The sequence below is a fragment of the Acartia tonsa genome, chromosome 1, assembly GCF_053477335.1.
Source record: "Acartia tonsa isolate MP-2025a chromosome 1, ASM5347733v1, whole genome shotgun sequence".
In the NCBI taxonomy this organism is placed as follows: Eukaryota; Metazoa; Arthropoda; class Copepoda; order Calanoida; family Acartiidae; genus Acartia; species Acartia tonsa.
Genome location: NC_137260.1, coordinates 49,920,391 through 49,941,684, shown reverse-complemented (window position 1 = coordinate 49,941,684; position 21,294 = coordinate 49,920,391). Strand labels below are relative to the sequence as shown.

The 21,294-nt window shown below is 32.4% G+C and overlaps 2 protein-coding genes across 2 annotated transcripts in view; one reads left to right on the top strand and one right to left on the bottom strand.

Annotated features, from left to right (window-relative positions):
- The window catches only part of LOC145323043 (calcium-activated chloride channel regulator 2-like), a 116,495-nt gene that overhangs the window by 89,500 nt on the left and 5,701 nt on the right, over window positions 1-21,294 (top strand). Inside the window, exons 18-20 of the mRNA XM_080165432.1 lie at window positions 18,893-18,972; window positions 20,182-20,873; window positions 20,993-21,158. Coding sequence (XP_080021558.1) covers window positions 18,893-18,972; window positions 20,182-20,873; window positions 20,993-21,158 — 938 coding nt within the window. The remainder of the gene's footprint in view (window positions 1-18,892; window positions 18,973-20,181; window positions 20,874-20,992; window positions 21,159-21,294) is intronic.
- On the bottom strand, window positions 1,293-7,413 carry LOC145323053 (uncharacterized). Its single transcript, XM_080165441.1, has 2 exons — window positions 7,267-7,413; window positions 1,293-6,965 (listed from the first exon to the last, which is right to left on the bottom strand). Exon 2 carries the CDS (start codon window positions 6,520-6,522, stop codon window positions 3,940-3,942), a length of 2,583 nt encoding a protein of 860 aa, XP_080021567.1. The 5' UTR covers window positions 6,523-6,965; window positions 7,267-7,413; the 3' UTR covers window positions 1,293-3,939.

Genomic DNA, 21,294 nt, shown 5'->3' with positions numbered 1-21,294 from the left:
ATTTCAATGGTGATCTAAACCACCCCGCGCGAAATTTCAGCCAATCACAGCGGCAGATTTTTAAAATGCACCGCTGTGATTGGCTGAAATTTCGCGCGGGGTGGTTTAGATCACCATTGAAATGATTTAAAGATCCAGCTCTGGACGTCTAAACCTTTTCAAATATTACAAAACTTATTTTCTTTGATTTTTTAAAATAAACTGAGTTATGTTAATGACTTCATAACTAGAACTTAAACAAAAATTTGAAATTCATAAAAATATTAAGATGAACGGTCTTTTTTGCTTATATGTTTACATCTTATTTTTAATCATTGTAAAAAAAATACATTCATATTTTTACCTTATTATACACTTATAGTCTCACTATTTAATGTTTTTAAAATATATTATATAACCATTAACCATATAGGTATTATTTAAGGATACAAATTTTTATCCTACGTTTTTTCAGGCATCATTTATAAGGAATAATTTATATCTTGAGAATGACTATTTGAATCAAAAAGCATTAATTTATAGGATGGGAGATAAATATATGTATTTTATATGTAGAATGTATTAGGCACAGCTGATTTACGGCTACGCTCATAATGATTCCATTTGTCTTGTCGACAGTCCTCAGTTTAAAACTATTTTAATGGTTCCTATATACAACATATTGGTAGGCCTACAATACAGCAAATATCCTTTAAAATGCAGCTATAATATTACTAAAGTTCTTAATATTTTATTTTTTAAGAGTTACAATGTATTTTCTTATTATCTTTTGACTTTTTTTGTGAAAAAAGAAAAATCTTTAGGCCACTACAATAATATAATCAAATAGCATTTAGTATCCTTCGCTAAATTTCAAAGATTTTTTTAACTTTTCCCTAATTGTAGAAACACTATTCAACAAAGGCATATATAGACGTTACAAAATAGAGAGGGGGCGGGCCCCGGGGGTATATGTCGGTTTTGTTAAAGGTTATAAAATCTTATTTGTTATATTGGCTGTTTGTCCTAATGAAAAATTATCTTTTTAATGGTTTTAAAAGTTTAAGGACTACCTAATGTCCCCCCTAAACTTTTTATCCATCTATCACTGTACTCCCCTGTAATTTAGAGATTTAGGGGTAAGTAAACTTAAAGTGCGAAAAAATTGGCAACTTTTGAAACTTGGAAACTAAGTGTCTCAACCATGACACTTTGGTTGAGCTTGGACTTCCGAATTAGCGGGAAGTTCACGAGATCAGTTGGCGAACATACAAAACCCCCAATACCAGGAACCATCAAGATTCAACAGCAGGTTTGAATATAGATTTATTGATGAAATTATTTCAAAGACCTGAAATTACAAGATCAATTAATAAACAGAATAAAATATTATTCGTTATCTTAAAACTTTGAGCACTAAAAAAAATCTTTTTCTTTTCTTATGGTTAAAGAATCTTTGGAAACTTTGGCTTTAAAGGAAAATTATTTGGTTTAATAAATCATTGTTAAATGCAACAATAAGGCACATAAAAATTACTAAAACATATATTAATCATAATTAAGTTTCATGCTTAGCTGGCTAAAGCCTTTTTTTAAAACTACATATAATCGTCCTATACACCATACTTCTTAATCAAATTAACAAATTCTACCTGAAGCTCTTATGGTTTCAAATCCCTGATATACTAGGGTCGTTCACACACTATGAGACCAATGATAGGCCCAATTTTGTTCTCCGAAATCTTCACACACACATGTCTCATTCAAAAGTGAAACGTGGGCGCATATAAACAATCCATGCTGCGTCACTTTATGAAGGAAAAGTCAAAAAAGACGACATTTGCGCTTAATTCTAGGATTAATGATAAGGAATTAATTTTGCACTTGATAAACACAAAGCTTCCTCGAAAAGAGGTTAAGACACACCCCCCGTTTGAAAGTCAAATTAACTTCCTTAACGAGATTCAAGGTTTTTTTTGCGCTGAGCACTAGCAACATTTCTCACTAAACTCAACTCACCATAATCACATGAGAATGGCCACATCCCGAAAACGTGACAATTTTGCTCCTAACTAAATGAAACCCCGTGAAATGCATACACAATATTATACTCCTCACTTAGGACTCATAAAACCTCACATTTTAGGATAGAAGGATGGGGATTGGTTTGTACCATACAACATTCCATGCACATGACAATCACAAGATCACATACACAAATCCTAAAACGGATAATCCTATTAATCATGATGTTGTAATTATAACAACTTATACTAAATAATAATCATTTCATAATCAATAGGTAATAAATCATTATTAATAAATCAATAAGTACCTACGAAATCAGGTCGAAATGTAAACAATAATGGTAAAATAAAACGAAATAAATCTTAGACAAGAAAATTAAGATTTATAGGTACTTAAAACTAAATTGGTTAAGCATCAAAAAGAGTAGTAAGAAAAAATTTTTCAAAATCCTTGGGCAGAAAGTTTTTCAAACTTAATGAATGAGAACTGTAATATCTCAATCAACAATAAAACTTTTTAATACTTAAAGAATAGCAAAATAATAATATCTTCGTTAGAATTTTCATTGAAATTATAAAAAAAATACCAATTTTTCTTTGTAAAAAAATATGAGACTTTAAATATGAATTTTCAATCATTCCTTGATCTGAATAAAAATGTTTACTTGATTGAAATTCATATATAATTTTTAAAAAATCTGCTAAAAAAATACTTGATTTTTTCTCTTAGAATAAATATCGAATCACGCAACCTCGACACATTTATTCATTTTTGGTAAACTTTTCAGGTAAGTTTTATAATAAATTGTACTTTTGAAAAGAAATTAAACTCAATAAAATTAAATTTGAGCAAATGAAATAGAGTAAAATTTAATCGCATTTCATTTGATTCTTATTTTAGGCATAAAAATAGGCATCTGAAAAATGTGGCTTTTTTACTAAAAAAAATCTCAATTTCCATAAAATAAGAATCAATTATTATCATAATTTTTAATAACCGCTTTTATTTTAATATCTGCGATAAAAATGAAGGAAAGGTTAATTTAAAATATGCATAGTTTATCTTAAATTAATTCTGTGATATTCATATAAATAATAATCAATATTTTAATAATATCATACATCATGCTCATTATTATAAATGCTTATCTCATAGAAAATAGAGTTTACATTTTTAAACATGAACGAAAATATATGTACCTAGGAAATAATTGCTATAAAATACTTTCTCAAGGTTTAAAATTTGTCTGAAGTCGCTAGGTACATATATTACTACGAATCTCTGCTCTCGGAATGAAGAAAAATCTTTATGCGTGGATTATTAGGAATCCTTGCCTCCGGAGTGAAAGAAAACCTTTATTTGCTTACAAATTAAAACAAATATCTTGATTTTTTGCGATAATCTTTTTAAAATAATAATAAGAAATATTTTAAACATTATCATAATAATTTTACATGTTGTGTTCTTTACTTTAATGCATTATCTCATACGAGAATCTGAGAGTAACATTTTTTAAGCAAACGTGAACCATGAAAAAAAAATACCTCGAAAAATACTTTTAAAAAATCTATTTTTCTCAATCTAAAAAAATCTGCAAAAATCACTTTGTAGTTAACACACGAACTTTTGCTTTTCAAAATCATACTTAAAGAAACAAAATCTTTTAAATCTGCTTTAAAAGTCTAAACAATTGTAGAATTTTTTTGCTTAAATATGAACAATAAAATTAGTTGAATAATGAATACTTATTCTTTGCAGAACCTTTTTAGGTTCCCTTCACAAGCTTAATATATAACTTGTAATATTTTTTCTTTAAAGATCATTTTCACATAAATAGTTTATGTTGTAGATTAGATCTGTGTGTTTTGAAATTTTTCAATGACTTTCTGGCGGCAACACCCGCCATATTTCCACCCGCCATTTGCAGGCCTCTTACCCTGTGTCGGGCGGCAAGGTTGGCAGCAGCCAAGTCGATTCTTGATTCATGACAGCACCAGGGCAAGTAATAATAGTGTGACTGTCATAAAATTTAGAATCATCTACCGGCTTTTGTCCGGCCGGAACCGAAACTCCCGTCGGCTCTTGTCCGGCCAGAACCGAATTTCTTATTGGCTCTTGCCCAGCTGGAACCGAAACTCCCGTCGGCTCTTGTCCAGCTGGAACCAAAACTCTGATCGGCTCTTGTCCAGCCGGAACCGAAACTCCCGTCGGCTCTTGTCCGGCTGGAACCGAATCATTCAGCGGCTCAATACCCGCCGTAACAATATTCTCAACGGCTACAGTATCGTTACCAATATCATCAGGAATAACTGCAGCACAACTAACATCAACTGCAGAAGTAACAGGTTTCTCAATAACAGCATCACAAGCAGAACCAACAGGTTCATCATTAACAGCTACGGCAGACCCAACCGGCTCATTATCAACAGCTACGGCAGTACCAACCGGTTCATTATCAACAGCTATGGTAGTACCAACCGGTTCATTATCAACAGCTACGGTAGCTTTAAACGCAGATTTCTGCTGACCAGCTCCATAGTCAGCACTTGTACAGATAAAACCACTACCAAAAATGGTTCGCCACAACATAGACTGGCCCACTTTCTGGTAGGTTGATGGAAACACGTCAGGATGTGTATTTCCAATGATGATATCTAAGCCTCCACTGATATATGTAAATCTTTCTGGCGGCATCTTAAATATTTTGGCGGCGGTTTCCGGATGGACCGAGCGCATCTCGTTGCCACCTCCGAGGTTAGGCATAACAGCTGCCTCAAATTCTCTCAAGTTACCATCCCTGTCCTTCAGATAGAACACCACATTGCGGCAGGATGATTCACTACCGTCAGCAACAGAAATGTTTGTATATCTGCCGGTAGATTTCAGCTTCAACTTGTGGGACATCTTCTCAGATATAAGTGGTAGACTCGCACCAGTATCAAACATGACGGCGGCATGGCAGGCGCCGCCGCCAGGTGCTACAACTGGAACTATTTGCAGCAGGAAGGTACAGGTGCTAGGCGCAGAACTTGATTTGTAGACTGTATTCACACTAGCACTAGCCTCATGCAACATACGACTATGATAACCGTCGCAATTATTGGTGCCACAGACACCAAGCTTATCCGATTTATTACAATTGTCAGCAGCATGACCATCACACAAGCAGAGTTCACACAACTTATTCTGCTGGACAACTTTTTTTCGGTCAACAACATCCATCTTCTTAAATGTGGGACAACGGAAAATAGGATGTTTATCCTCGCAATTTTCAACAGGACATGCACTGTTCCACTTGGAAGCCTTGTCCTTTCCAGCCTTTCCATTCTCATTGTCACTGCGGCCAGACACTTGCGCGGCGGCAGCTCTATCACGATTTCTCTTGCCGGCGCCATTGTCATAGGACATATCACCGGCCAACATGGCACCCCTGGTCCTCTCCAGCAGTTCTACAATCTTCTGGATGTTTGGTTGGTTCATGCTACCTAGCTCCATCATAATTTTGTCTCTCAAATTTTCAGGGCACTTGTCTTTAAAAATATGAATAAGAGTTAGGTGATTGTAATCCTTAGCTGCAGAACCAACGATGGCTTCTACCTCCTGCATCATGCTCTTGAAGGTAGCAATTGCGCTAACCACGTCCACAGGTTTATCCACAGGTTTCATCTTGTTCAACTTAGTTAAAATCCTCATGAACCGGCGAGTGTTTGATAAAAACATCTGATCAAGAAACGCCCATTGTTCATTATGATCTCTAATCGCTGACACTTGCTTGCGTAGTTCCGGGTTGGTTATCACCTTCTCCATACACAACATCAGACTTAACCTCTGGTCAGCAAATCCATAACCAGAGCACAGATCCTTAAAGACCTGTTTAAAGTTTGGGTAATCCGTGTCAGTACCGTCGAACGACGGCAACAAACTGTTGTCCCAGCGCCCATACTGCGGGTTGGAACTCCGAATATCCACGGCAGACATACTTCTGGAGAGCATGGCAGGTGTCCCACTCTCATCCAGATTAGATGAACGACGTTCCATCTCTCTAAGCCTTCGGTACATATCACGTACTTCTTGGCGCAACTCCACGGAAATTTTAAGCACTCCCATGTCCATCTTCACCTTCTCAATGACGTCAAGGTTCCTGGCGACAGTGCTTGACCTCGCGTCATCTGAATCATTGTCAAGCCAGTACAGAATTTTTGTACACTGCTCCAACGACGCATAAACTTTATCTGCAACAGTTTTCTGCTCACTAGCTTCATCCAAATCACGCTTGAACTCGCGCAGCTCACTAGAATCCACGGCAGGTTTTAGACTTTTTATTAGGTCAGATTGGTCCTTGACCTCACTAAAAATGTCACGAATTGATTTTAAATTCACATTTTCACATGAACTAAAACTTTGGCAGGCTTTTAGATTTTCATAAAACACTTTTATCTGTTCGTCAAACACCTCTAGCCTTTCATTGCCAATAGCGATAGCTCGCTCAATTTTCTGCTTTTTAGTGAGCACCATATTGATTCACTAGGTAATTATTTCACAGAAAAATTGTCAATGTTTTTTTTTTGCATCAATACACTATATGCTATTGATTTATTGAAGAATGCTAACGCCTATTCTTCAGATTCTTTGAAGAATGCTAATGCCTATTCTTCAGAACCATTTGAAATTGCTTGTGCAGCGCCTTCAACCATCATTCATTTGAAATTGCTTGTGCAGCTCTTTCTTTTTTGCATCAATAATCTAGATGCTATTGATCTCTTGATGAATGCTAACGCCTATTCATCAGATACTTTGAAATTGTCTCAACCATGACACTTTGGTTGAGCTTGGACTTCCGAATTAGCGGGAAGTTCACGAGATCAGTTGGCGAACATACAAAACCCCCAATACCAGGAACCATCAAGATTCAACAGCAGGTTTGAATATAGATTTATTGATGAAATTATTTCAAAGACCTGAAATTACAAGATCAATTAATAAACAGAATAAAATATTATTCGTTATCTTAAAACTTTGAGCACTAAAAAAAATCTTTTTCTTTTCTTATGGTTAAAGAATCTTTGGAAACTTTGGCTTTAAAGGAAAATTATTTGGTTTAATAAATCATTGTTAAATGCAACAATAAGGCACATAAAAATTACTAAAACATATATTAATCATAATTAAGTTTCATGCTTAGCTGGCTAAAGCCTTTTTTTAAAACTACATATAATCGTCCTATACACCATACTTCTTAATCAAATTAACAAATTCTACCTGAAGCTCTTATGGTTTCAAATCCCTGATATACTAGGGTCGTTCACACACTATGAGACCAATGATAGGCCCAATTTTGTTCTCCGAAATCTTCACACACACATGTCTCATTCAAAAGTGAAACGTGGGCGCATATAAACAATCCATGCTGCGTCACTTTATGAAGGAAAAGTCAAAAAAGACGACATTTGCGCTTAATTCTAGGATTAATGATAAGGAATTAATTTTGCACTTGATAAACACAAAGCTTCCTCGAAAAGAGGTTAAGACACTAAGCCATACAAAAAGACTGTTACTGACACCTTGAAAAAACGGCGGTGAAACAGAAAAAATCTCCACTTCAAATTTATTCTGAAAATAACTCCCTCCACCCCCTTAAAGTGTTTTATATATGATCAATAGTTTAATTCAATCTTTTTATGTACCTTTCCTTCTGAAACTAAAGTATTAACTTGCGAATAAATTTAAAATAAATTTAAACTCGTTTCTGTATCCTTACATTTGCAGCCTATGTTTACACCTAGTTATGTATGTCCTAAAGCTGTGGTAGTTAAAAGCATAAATTACTGAGCTTACTTTGCATGGATAAAAACCGTTGAGCCTGATAGATTAATAGTCAGGGCCTAGTATGAGTATTACTAACAGCATAGCTACTCTATAAATATATAATATTAGATAGATTAATAGTCAGGGCCTTGTATGAGCATTTTAAACAGTGTAGCCACTCTATAAATATATAATATTAGATAGATTAATAGTCAGAGCCTAGTAGGAGCATTTTAAACAGTGTAGCCACTCTATAAATGTCTAAAATTTAGATAAATTAATAATTGACTGTGTTATGAAAATTGCAAACGAGTTGAAACTTTACAAATAACTAATATAATTCCGGTCTAGTGGGGATGTTAACCCTGCGAGTCCTATACCTGCGGCGCCCTAACCCGTTAGGGCTACCTAATTTAACATAAACTAACTTGATTTCAAGTTAAAAACAAACGCACATTTGGCTAGGCGTTTTTAGAGAAACTGCCTTTACAAAAAAAAATATTTTCTTTCGTTTTGTAAATAGGTTTGTTTGAATTGTTTTGCTTTTTATGTTGTCACTGTATTTTCTACTAGTGGCTGCGCCCCTAGCATCTAGGGGCTATAAAATCAAAGGGATATGGATGGGCAAAAAAATAGCCTAAAACCACATTAGGACCTTTAAGGAGCTTCACTGTAAAGGAGGACCATATATGTTCGTTAGTTAGCAATATTCTTTGCTACAGACAGAAAAAAGCTTATTACTTTATATAATAGTACTAGCGGCTTCGCCCCTAGCCTCTAGGGGCTTTGCCCCAAGAGGTTTGATCAACTTAATTTTTCGTATTTTAGATTTAAAAAGAAAAAGTAAAAAAAATTTTTTTTTTGTGGGGGGGTACTTTAATTTTTTTGGGGAGGTTGGGGATGTCCCACCCCCCAAGAAAATAGCTTAAAACCATCACAGGACCAGTAGGTATATTCCCTGAAGAGTAGAGCCCAATCGGTTCAGTGGTTACTGAGATCTTAAGCTTCAGACGGACAGACATCGTTCTACTTTGTATTATAGATAGAAAGTAAAACTGTACTGTACAGATTTTTAAAAAAATCTTTTCAAAGAGTTGAAAGCAATTTTTCTTCCAGTTGAAATGAATTATATTATATGACTTAATGCACGTCTAGAACTGGCCTTACGAAGAATTAAACATTTTCAAAGGATTACATTTATTAATTGAAATGACACAACTGGCACCACCAGACGAATTAGACACAAAACTTTTCTATAAAATATCCATAGTCATATAGCAATGATTAGGGGAATTATTCTGAACGTTTATGGAGAAAGTTAATTGTTTGAAAATATGAAAAGCTAAACATTTTATGTAATTATTTGAATCAGAAAGGTGTTAAATTCAATTACATACTTCGATGCTGTTTTATTGCAATTAAATTAGTTATTTTCTTTTTTTCCAACTTAGTAGAGAAAAATACTGGGATGGGAGATAATTTCAACGTTGATATTTTTAAAGAGGAATCTTTTATGCAATTTTTATGTTTTGATAATGTCATGCTTATCCAGAAGAGTTGAAATACACCCCACAAATAGTAAAGTTAACATAAAATGAAAATAAAGTTATTAAATGTTTCTTTTTATTTAGTCTTACTACCTTTTATATTAAATATTTTTAATATGACAGTTTTGATATTTAAATCATTTTCTTTGATAAATTATGAGCAAGGTTTCGTGATCATGTGATATTTTGTTGTTGCTAAGCTTTTCTATAAATGTTCGTTTATTTCTGTATGTATGTATTCTTACTGGACGTAATCTTCCTCGTATTCATTTTAAAACTTTTGTTAGGCTGCGATTTTTGCTAATTTTATACCATGTATGGGTCATAAGTTTGGTTGTTTATCTAAAATTTCTTTGTTATTGAAAGCCTACTAATTACCTACTATAAACCAGGAAATAGTTTAGTTAAATAGTATTTTCTATATATTGTAACTTTCCCTCTATTAGAGATAGAAACTACTTTTATCCATACTAAGACTATATATCACTAAATTATTGTGTTACAGAAAAAAAAAAAATCGAATAAAAATTAGCGCAGCTACTCTATTCTAATTCCAGTTTTAAATATTAAGATAAGATTAGAGCTTAAATAATATCCATCAAATATCTTTATACATCTATAGGTCCTAATTTTCTTATTTTTTTTATTAAATCCTAATAATAAAGTAACAGGATCTGTGTGCGTGCGTAAACCGTTGGATCGAACTAACCACTGAACCGATATGGTTCTGCTTTACAGTGTAGCTTTGCATAGGTCATAGGAAGGTTTATAACTATTTTGGGGTAGGTTACCACAACCCTCCCAAGAGAAATTATCCCTAGAAAAAAATGACTACCACCCCCCCTCACCAAAGAAATATATCTTTTTTTAAATTTTGTGGCTCTCCCAAATTTTCAAGTATATATGTGCTGGTGCAGGTGAAACTCCGTGTGTTCATTGAGTGAAGAGTAACTCACCCTCTGTTGACCATGCGTGAAATATACCATACACACCACACCAGTAGGGTCGTGGATATATTTCATCTTTGCTTAAATTCTGACTTGTAAAGCACGATTATAGGTAAGAATAAAACTAAATCTTTAATATAAAAAAGTAAGGGTTTAAAAACTGTTTCAGATTTTTAAGATTTAGGAAAGGATTAGTCCGATGATTTTCAGGGAAGACTCATATTACTATGGTATCATATCATTTTATAAAATTTAACTATTAGTAATTGTAGAATCATCTTAGTAATCAAAATCTATTAAGCCTTATATATTTATATATTTCGTCATACTCGTAGAAAGTGAATATTGACCTAAAGAAAAAAACATGCTTTTATGATGAAGTAGATTGCAAACTGAAATTCTTAAAAGTGGTAAAATATGTTCTACCTCACAACTGTTATGTACACATGCCTAACCAAAAAATTCTCTCTTCCTACTTCTTATTAAATGATAAACCCCTTGAAATATGGAAAAGGTAATAAACTAAAAAGTTATTGAAAAATAAATTAACAATTTTTACATAGAATGTTAATTTTTAAAACTATTTTATACCAGGGATATCATTGGTTGAAACGTTTGGAAAATAAAGTTAATGAACCAACTAATCAAAAGACAGTAAAAGTCCTAAAGTTGTTAAGCAAACAAATAAGAAAATGTAATTATAAAACTTTTGGGACAAGTTTAAAAACAGCCCAATTCATTTATACAAATAAATACAAAATAAAATTACCTTAGTAATTCAATTTTTAAACAATGATTCTTCTGCCGAATGTAAAGACAATGTAGATTTTTTTAGCATAAGAACATAAACATCTAATCGTTGCGATCAGGAATAAAACCACCCTTGTTTAGAGCGGTAAATTACTTATCTCCATTTCCCTGAATAACCCTCTCCACCTCCCAGGCCACCCCCTTTGAAATTCCAATTACCCCCACGTTCTATATGGCCAATTAAGTGTGTTTAAGAAAGTTTAATAATACTATAATATATTTGTATTATATACATATGCAATAGAGGGCTTCAAGATTCGTCGATTTTTATTTTCTTTTGCTTTAGAACTAAGTAAAACTATAAATATAGTAATAATAGATTATTTAGTCCACTTAAAATAAAACATTTGGTCATTAAAAAATGAGCTGTATCAAGACCCTTAACTTAATTTTTATATGAAAAGAAGTATTTTAATCGATTTAATTTTCTTTGTAATTTAATATTCGTATGAAAATGAATAACATATATATAATTCACAAAGTCTTTAATTTGTTAAACCTTCTAATTCACAAATGCAATGGTATTATAATCATGGTTGAAAGATTGACGGTACTTAATTCATCCGTTTCCAAATTTTCAACAATTGATATTTAATTTCTTGGTTTATCTGCCAAGCTTTATGACTTTCTTAGAGTTTAAAAGCAAAACTTTTATAATAGTTGATAAAAAATATAGCAGTAGATTTCTCAATAACGTGTCTATAGTCTTTATCCTTATCTATTTACTAAGCTTTACTATACTATACATATTAATGTCCTTGTTATCCTTATATAATTTAACATGATTTCTGTGTGCCGATATATTTCTCCTTCACATTAAAGATTCTTTTGAGTCTAGATAAGGTTTTTTAGTGAAGCTTCTTATGGGTCCAAGATAGGTTTATAACTATTTTGGGGGATTGTACCTCATTCCCTCAGCCCCCCCCCCCCCTAAAAAAGAGAAATTACTCCTGGAAAAAATAGCCTCTCCTCTTTCCATTAACTGCCTCTAGGGGCGTAGCTGCTAGTACCAATTTAATTCCCTTTTTTGATGAAACATTATCCTTGCTTTAAATAAAACTAACCAAAATACTCATATTCTTATTTAATTAGTGCAATAAACAAAAATCCTCCAATTTTTAAGATTTGTAATCTTAATGCTATAATGTACATTATATATCCTGAACTCAGCTAATACGTTAATAATTCACTTCAATTTAGGCGAGAGCGCAGTTTTTTGGACGCAAATATAATGCATAAATGTATACGGGCACTTTTATCATAAAGCTTATTGTATTTTTTCAAAGAGTGGAACCAAAAAAATATATAAATAGTTTTGCAATTCATTGAATTTTGTCTTTGTGCTTAGTTTTTTATATATTATGATTCAATGAATCTTTTTAACCCGCAAGTATATTGTATACAGCTTAGAATCCCTTTCTGTTCGCTTGTCATCATTTATAAAGTTATTATTTATACTCTCAAAAAAAGTGCTAACCGTTGCGGACGGATGGGCGTACGGACGAACTCTAATTATAGAAAAGCTTTGCGCTTAAAAATTTAAACATTTTAATTATACTTTACATTCGATTTGAGCCTTGTTTTTAATCTTAAAATCCTTCTATAAACAAAGAATTTGCAGTCATTTTACGAACAAACGTAGTACAAACGGATACACCCTAGATATAGGCTGCAATCATATCAATGTATTTAAAATTACTCTTTGGCTCAAATTTGTGTAAGAAAAATGACTGGTACACAGAGAGGCAGTGAAAATATTGCACTATGCAAAAATAATGCATAGGTACTGGGCATGCAATTTAGGTATTGCAAACCACTTACAGTCCACAATATATATTGATAGTGATAGAAATAGACCCTAACTTATTAAGGATTTTTCGCAAAGATGAGTAATATAGGTTTTTGTCCTATTATTTTATATATAGTTTCTTTTTAATTTTTTAATTAAAATCAATTTCAAATTTGCATTTTGTTTTACGTAAAAAGTATTCTTGAATGGTAGGTTAATGCATAGTTATGCATTTTGGGGAAGGTTTTCATATGGCAAGAATAAAAAGCAGCTCATGAAATGCCTCTAGAGGCTACGACGAATCAACTAGTATATCAAATAGTAAAAGAACCTTTATGAAACTATCGTTTTGGAAATAATAAAAGTTTTAGCCCAAAGAGGACTATCCACGAACCAGAGCAAGTGATTCTAAGCATCTTCCAGCATTGATCCATAGTATTTTTTTAGTGAAAATAATAGGTTTATGTTTAATATTTGCTTTATCGACTAAAAAGTTAGGTTTCACCATGGTTTTATATGAAAAAAAACTTTGAAATGTAAATCAATTTTTAAAGCAATATCATCAAATGCTTTGTTGAGTTCAAAGGACAAAATACAATAACACTGCAGAAAAGCATCAAATGTTGTAAATTGCAAAAGTACATTAATTAAACTGTTTACAAGTTACCAACCCTTTTCTCAATATACATTTTTAATCACAATAATTTATTTTGTGTCAAAGCTTTTAAGCTCATCAAAACATTCGATGATATTGCACCAAACAATGCTTAACATTTAAAAGTTTTTTTCATATAAAACCATAGTGAAACCTAACTTTTTAGTCAATAAAACAAATATTAAACATAAACCTAGTTTATTTATTAAAAAAATACTATGGGTCTATGCTGGAAGATGCATAGAATCACTTGCTCTTGTTCGTGGATAGTCCTCTTTGATGATAGACCTTTTTTCCTAATGGGTAGTTTCTATCTCTACCAAAAATATTTGAATTCAATGTTTATGAGCTTGATATGATAATCAGGATCATTCTTAAAATATTCAGTTTCAATTCTGTTTGAATTTTTTTTTTAAATTTCCAGTTTGGATTTATATTTGCCGTACTGAAAAACTATGTATAGTATCGTATTATATAAAGATTTTTAGCCCCGACATGCTATTTTATTAGCCTGTGCCTTAGCCATCTCGGGGCTAAAAAAACTGGTTTTTAAAAAATAATTGTACATTTTTATATCCGCGGAAAGCTGTTTATAATACGATGCGATAAATAACTATTCTGTGCTGTTTCTTCCTCTTATTCTGTAATTATGAAATGTTTATTGTTTGTAAAGAGTATTTCTAGACGAAATGGATCCCTTCAATTTTATAATATATATAATATATATTAGAGTAGTTATCTTCTATCTTATTTTTTGAAAAAATTCTCATAAAAATTTCCTTAATTATTCCTGGTTTAAATAATAATGGTAGTTTGTCCTTTATTTTACCTTTTTTTGCAAAGATTTGGCACATTTTCATTTTTCCTGCTATAATTTCTTAACTACTTTTTAACTCTTAGAGACTTTTTTTAGAACATTATTTGTGACCTTACCATATGCGGCCTTGTTTATTTAAACATCATAATACAGCATATATTTAATTATAAAAAAAAAATATTTTTAATTTAAGCTGTTTAGAAACAATCTTTTAATCCTTAATATGAAAGGCTTCACATAATTATATTTATGTAAATGCTGGATGATATGTAGGTATCAATTGCACGGAAATATTCTGGATATCTTCAACCATTGAATTTATTAATTATTTTAAAGGTTTTGATATTTCATGGAAAAAGGATAAATTCAGCACCTTCAATTGTATTATTGCCATTGTCATGAGTTTTAAAAAACACAGTAAAAAACAATATCAAACCTTACTGACTGACAGATGGACATATTGAATTAATTTAGTAACTCGTTACACATTTTTTTCTTTTTTATGGGGGGGGGGAAGTAAACAATGTATGTAAATTTGATCAACAGTATATATTTGCTCTTTCTGTATTTTTATTTTCTTAATTGTATCTCTTTGACGCAAATAATTAGAGAAAAAGAGCTCGTGCTATTGTCCTTTAATATCCCTGGAACTGCATATCTGGTTGATCTGAACTGGTAATCATCACGAGAAATCTGAAATTAATTTCTTGCATGAATAAATGCAAAGTCTTTATTTTATTGCAACTGGCGCCATCTAATTGATTTTATTTGGCAGATTCCTTGTTTAAAAGTTTGCATTTTTTCTGTACTAAAATCATTTAACACTTTAGAATACAAACAATGACCCAAAATTGTACTCTTATAGATAAAGAAATCAAAGATAAATATAGAAGCCATTGAAACTGTTTGAAAAGTTTTGGGGGGATAATGACAGTTTTTCAAATCTATCGTGTGAAACCATCAAATATTTAGCTACCTAATTTTTCATCAAAATTTTTCTATGACTACATATTTAATTTTTTTGTCGATGCAAAGCAATTGATTTTAAATTAACCAGGTTTTTTTCGTGAGCACTTGTAGATGCGATTAAAAATGTAGGAAAATTAATGTTCATTTTTAGATTTTTTGGCATCAAGTTTTTAGTTTATCTGATGAACGATAACCAGCATTTTTCTAAAGATGAATAAAATCCAAATTTTAATTATTCTGCATTAATTGCTCTGATTGGGTGAATAACTGATTAAATTACGTAGGCGTATTTATTCGTCCATGTTATTAAGTTTTGGTTTGTAAGCAATTATTTAACACATTAAGGATTTAAATCTAGTTAATTAATTTGATTTTGTAATGATATTAGTGATAAAATTGATTATTAAGTAATGACAGTTGTATCAATAAATATCTTAAGATGTTTATCCTGTTACTTGATAATTTTTTTGTTGACTTATACCTTTCCTGAGATCTTACTCGACATGCACGTCTAGCTACTTCTACCACTAGAAAAAAAGCAAGATTTCCAAGCTTTTCGAATTTTCACAATTAAATTTGTTATTTCATATTAAAACAATACAGGATTTAAGTCCATTAAGACAGTGGCGTACGCAGAGTTTTGCCAGGGGATGTGAACCTTAAGGGGGCCAAAAATGAGGAAAGCATGCCTTCGAGATTTCAACTTTAAGGGTAGTATTAACACCAAAGACATGCGGACGGGGGATGTATCCACTGCTCGTCATGGCTCGATTTCATTGTAAAGGGGTTGTCAAAATCTTGTGTACGCCACTAGTAAACACCACCCCGTTATGGCATAATTTTCCCTGCCCTTTGCTAAAATAAGGAAGCTGCAAATGCTGTAGTTGGTATGAAGGATAAATGAATTGGTGGGCGTAAAGGAGGCTTTTCCAAAATTCAGCGGATTAACAATATTATTTTGCATATCAAATAATCAAAATTAGGAATTGTGATAATTAGTTTTTAATAGAAAAAGTCTTAAGCATAATTCTTTTACGTTTATCATTTAGCCTTCGTCTGTTTGAGGGAAATTTATTTCTTAGATATTAATATTGCATATTTAACAAGAATTATTTTGTCCATTTTTAAAAGAAGCGCAGCAAAAGCAAACAAAAACTATCGGATAAACCTCAAGAAGGGAGGGAGGGAGGGAGGGGACATTAAGCTGTTTATTACACTGGCCCCCAAAGTTTTATGATTATATTTTTTTATTAGCTTAACAACTTTGAGGTCTTTTCTTGAATTTTTATTGGTTGGTTCATTAAGTTGAGTGTCCTAGCGTTTAAACCACTAGTTGTAATCTACAGAAGGGGCTGTTTTGTGTAAATTCATTGGGGATTTACATCAATTTATAGGCCAATTAATTGCATTACTATTCTGACATTTTAATAATTGTTCTCTCAGATTATTTATAGTCTTTAAATTCATGTGCCCTCATTAAAAAAAACTCATCTTTCTTGCTTTTAGCCCAAAAATAATTTAACACAATTTAAATCGATTAAAATAACTGAAAATTATGTCACAAATTTTTCTTGACAAAATACATGTGTTTGTCTGTGTTAGGACTTTTGGTTAAGTCATTCATTTGTGTTTTAGCCTGCCAATTTGGAATAAAGGGATATCTAAATAATTTTAAAATAACAACCAACTAAAATAGAACATATTTAGAATTTGTAAACTCATTTTAAATTCTTTTCTTTGTCTATTTGACATACAGATACATATACAATTTATTTATATAATTTTGTAAATATTTATTCATTTTCTTACTCATAATGAGTATTTACTAAATAGTCAATTGTTACTTTTCACTGTAGGGTTGGGCCGGATATCCGGTGTGGCCGGATATCCGGCCATTTTCAATATCCGGCCGGATACCGGATATTGAAACTATCCGGCCGGATATCCGGCTCTATAATTTTTTATACTTTACACCAAAAATCTCTGCTTTTTAAAATTTTAAATGGCTATAATTTTCTTATTATTGAAGCTAGAAGAACATTTTTTCTAAATATGTTTAACTTTATGTAAATTTATATAAGATTTCTGAAGAAATTTTTTTTTTACTACTTAATATCTGGTAATTTGGCCGGTTATCCGGCCGGATATCCGGTAATTTGGCCGGATAACCGGATATTCGGCATTTGAAATCAGCCGGATATCCGGTATCCGGCCAAAAAAGTATCCGGCCCAACCCTACTTTTCAGAGATTTGTTCCTTTATTAGTTTCAAGTGTTTTTTTTTCCATTGAAAGTCGTTTTTGTGTTACTCTAATAAACTCAATTGTCCCAGATTTATGTCAAATGAAATAAAGTAAAATCTCGCTTGTTTTGAAGGCTATGACTTGGTTAATTTAGGACTTGTAAGTCATTCAGAGCTGAGATGTGGAGCCGAAGCAAGAGCCATGATAAAACTGCCAGTAACTTTTATCGGCATATCTAGATTGTAGAATGCTTTAAAAAATATTTAAGTTGGGGTTGACTATTGTAAAGATCCTGTAAATATTACAATGCTTTTTTGACACTTTTTACCACTAACTTTAAATTACGCTTTAAATTTGCCTCTTTATACTACTTTCTAGAAATCTATAGGCGAAAATTACATCATTTGATGTAATTCTAAAGGTTCTAAGACAAAAACAGTTGTGAAAAACGTCGGAGTGGACACCCAACTTATTTCAAACCATCTTATAGGTTTTTTAATGCTTAAATGCGGGGGGCTTGTATAATCATATCTTAACCTAACCTAACCTGTATAGAAATACTTAATTAGCTTATTATTTTACACACTCCTGCCTTTATCTACTCCGACATTTGTCACTACTGCCTTTATCCATTCCGACGTTTGTCACTCCTGCGTTTGTCCTGGAACCAATCTAAGTGTCTTTAGATTACAAATAATTTCCATAAAAGACAACCATTCCTTTGAATTGCATCCTCTCTATTTCATGATATCGGCTCCACATCCCTGATTTGGTGGACTTTTAAATTGCATTTAATTCTACAATAATAACCATGTGTGTTAATTTTACGTTTAAGCAAGTTTTCAATTATTTCTAAATATGTAAAAGTTATAAAATACAAATGAGAACATAATAAACTACAATATAACAAGTTTGTTAAGTATTTAAATTTTGATTATGGCCAATTTGATGTAATTTTTTTGTTTGCCTTAGCAGAAATTGCAACCTTAACAATAACATACTTTAACTTTTCCAAAATCAGGGATCCTACGGCATAAGACGATATATTAATGTACATTTCCATTGATGAAAAATAAAATTACCCTTTTCTGTAGATTGAAATTATTAGTTGTGAAGTGTGAACCAACCAATCACAATTCCAAATATGTCTTAATCCAAATACAAAGAAGATAATGTGGTTATACTTTACAGTCCAACTCCCTTCTATCCTTGTACAAATTGCATTATACCATTTTGCTAGAGTTTTACTCTAGTTTTTTAAGTTAGAGGTTTCGTGATTTATTAATATTGATATTTTATTTTAGAGCCTGATATAACTCGAGGAGATGGAATCTATAGCAAGTTTATCACGGAATATCCTTCAAGTGGAAAATATACTTATCAGGTAAAAAGAAAATAGTTTAGAGTCTGTCTGTCCGTCTGTTTGTCTGCTCAGAGATTTAAGTAACTGCTGTAATTATTAAAAGTAAAGCTTTTATTGGTATTTTCAAGGTTTATATTTTAATATTCAAGATGAAGCACTTCAAAAAAAATACAAAATGCTTTTTGTTTGTAGTTTTTTATTATTTTTTTTTATCAAGATTTAATAAAACGCTCTGTTCATGTTATGATTATTCATGATTTTTGCATTTCAAATATTTAGTGTTTTTTATCAAAAGTTAAATGACCATGGAATCATACAAATCCTTCTTTTATATCTGGGATAAAGAGATATGTCAATAAAAAATAAGTTAACCATACCACCTCCCCCCAATTAAAGAAATACACATGCCTGTCTATGGAACTATGTTTTTTTAAGAAATTTTTTTAATATTCTTTGGGGAAAACAATCCTTTTATAATGCTTCTACTTACAAGCCATCATTTTTTCAAAGTGGGAGGGAAGAGATTAATTTTTGCCCCATTGACCTTTCTCTGTTATTTATTAACTCAACAAAAAAAAGTACTGGATAATACAAACGGTATGTGTCAGAATTCCTTTCCGCTCTAATTTTTAGAAGCACAGCTACTCTCTATTTTACTTCAGATTTATAATATTTGTAATTGACCCCAGAAAGAAAGAATCTGTAATGATAGCAATAAAGACCAACCATTTGTTTATGTATGTTTTTTCTTATTAATGAAATATTACCCAACAGCGCTAATTGTATACATAAATGTACTTGTAAAAAAGGTGTTTACGTAGAATTTATTCTTCGAGTTAAACCTTTGTACAATTAACCAAGTGCGTGCACATAAATATACTTAGAAGGTGTGTAACACAGTGTAAAGGCTTACTTCACCTTATTTCAACTCCTTAAATCAAAATCGTCGGGGGGTTTATAATAGGGGTGGAAAATGTAAACTTTTCTTTCTTTTTTTTATAAAGCTGTACAAGACTTTTTTTCTTTGAGGGGGTTTGAGATCGGGTAAAAAACACCACTTGTACACGCCCTGGCATTAAATTGCAGACTTGTAATTTTCTGGTTGATTACGGATATTTTTGCAAACTATTTTACACATGTAACGGAGCTCTTTTAGTTCTTTTCGCTTTGTAAATTAACAAGGATTATTAAATAACTGTTCTAATTTGGGTTAAAATAATTCATTTTTAGGTTGTTGTCGACGACCAATCTGGTGCAGCTTCCACTGTGAGTCCTGGACAACCCATTACAGGGGGTCACCAGCGACCTTACGGACCCCAGCCATGCTGCGGATCTTTTGTACCTGTCCCGGTTGAACGTACTGAACGACTCGGCGTATTCCAGCGCCAAATTACTGGTCCTTCAGTTTACATTCAGAGTGTCCGGTTGGGATCTGGCGATAAAATTCGTCCAGGGAAAATTGGCGACTTAAAAGTTACAAATCTGGTGGATAGTCAACAGCTGTTGGCTACCTGGACGGCGCCTGGCGGAGACTTTAATGACGGCAATGTTATGACCTACAGATTTGTGTTTTCGCAGAAGATTGAGGAACTTTTGACACCATCAACGCCTGCCCCCGCTTTGGACGGACTCAAAGAAACATTTTCACCAGGAACTATTGTGAAAAAGGAAATAAATTTCAAATACTACAATTCCTATTATTACATTGGCCTGTATGCCTTTGATGAAGCTGGCAACCGTGGCCGTATGTCCAACATAGTGCTCGTGAGGGTCCCGGCACCTCCGACCACAACTGACGTCACCTCAACAGAGCCAATTATTCTGGAGAAGACAAATGATTGGACTCTGGTTGGAGCCATTATTGGAGCTCTTGTAGTAGTTCTCCTGGTTATTCTCATTGGTCTGTACTGCAGATTTTTCAGGTTAGCTTAATTTTTTTTTCGAAAATTTGTTTAACCAACATAATTTTTTTATTTTTTTTTATTTCTTAAATTTCTAATGAGAAATTACTAATTGTATCTAATGAAAAGATTTAATTTAGGAGAAATCAACGGTTTAGCAAAATTCGGTTTGCCAGCCACCTGAAAAGCAATGGAGTTCGAATCCCGAGTACAACAGATGGGGATAGCAGGAAAGAGAGCACTTCAACAGACAGCTATGAGGCAGAAAAGACAAATAATATATCTAATAATCTTCCACACCCTAAGGTATACATAGTTGATATTTTTTTTCGAAAAAGCCTCTAGGGGCACTTGAGGTTTGTAGGGGGGGAGGGCGGAAGTCGACCTACCCCCTATTTTCAATTTTATCTAGGAAAGGTTAAAAAATGGGGGGGGGGGTAAT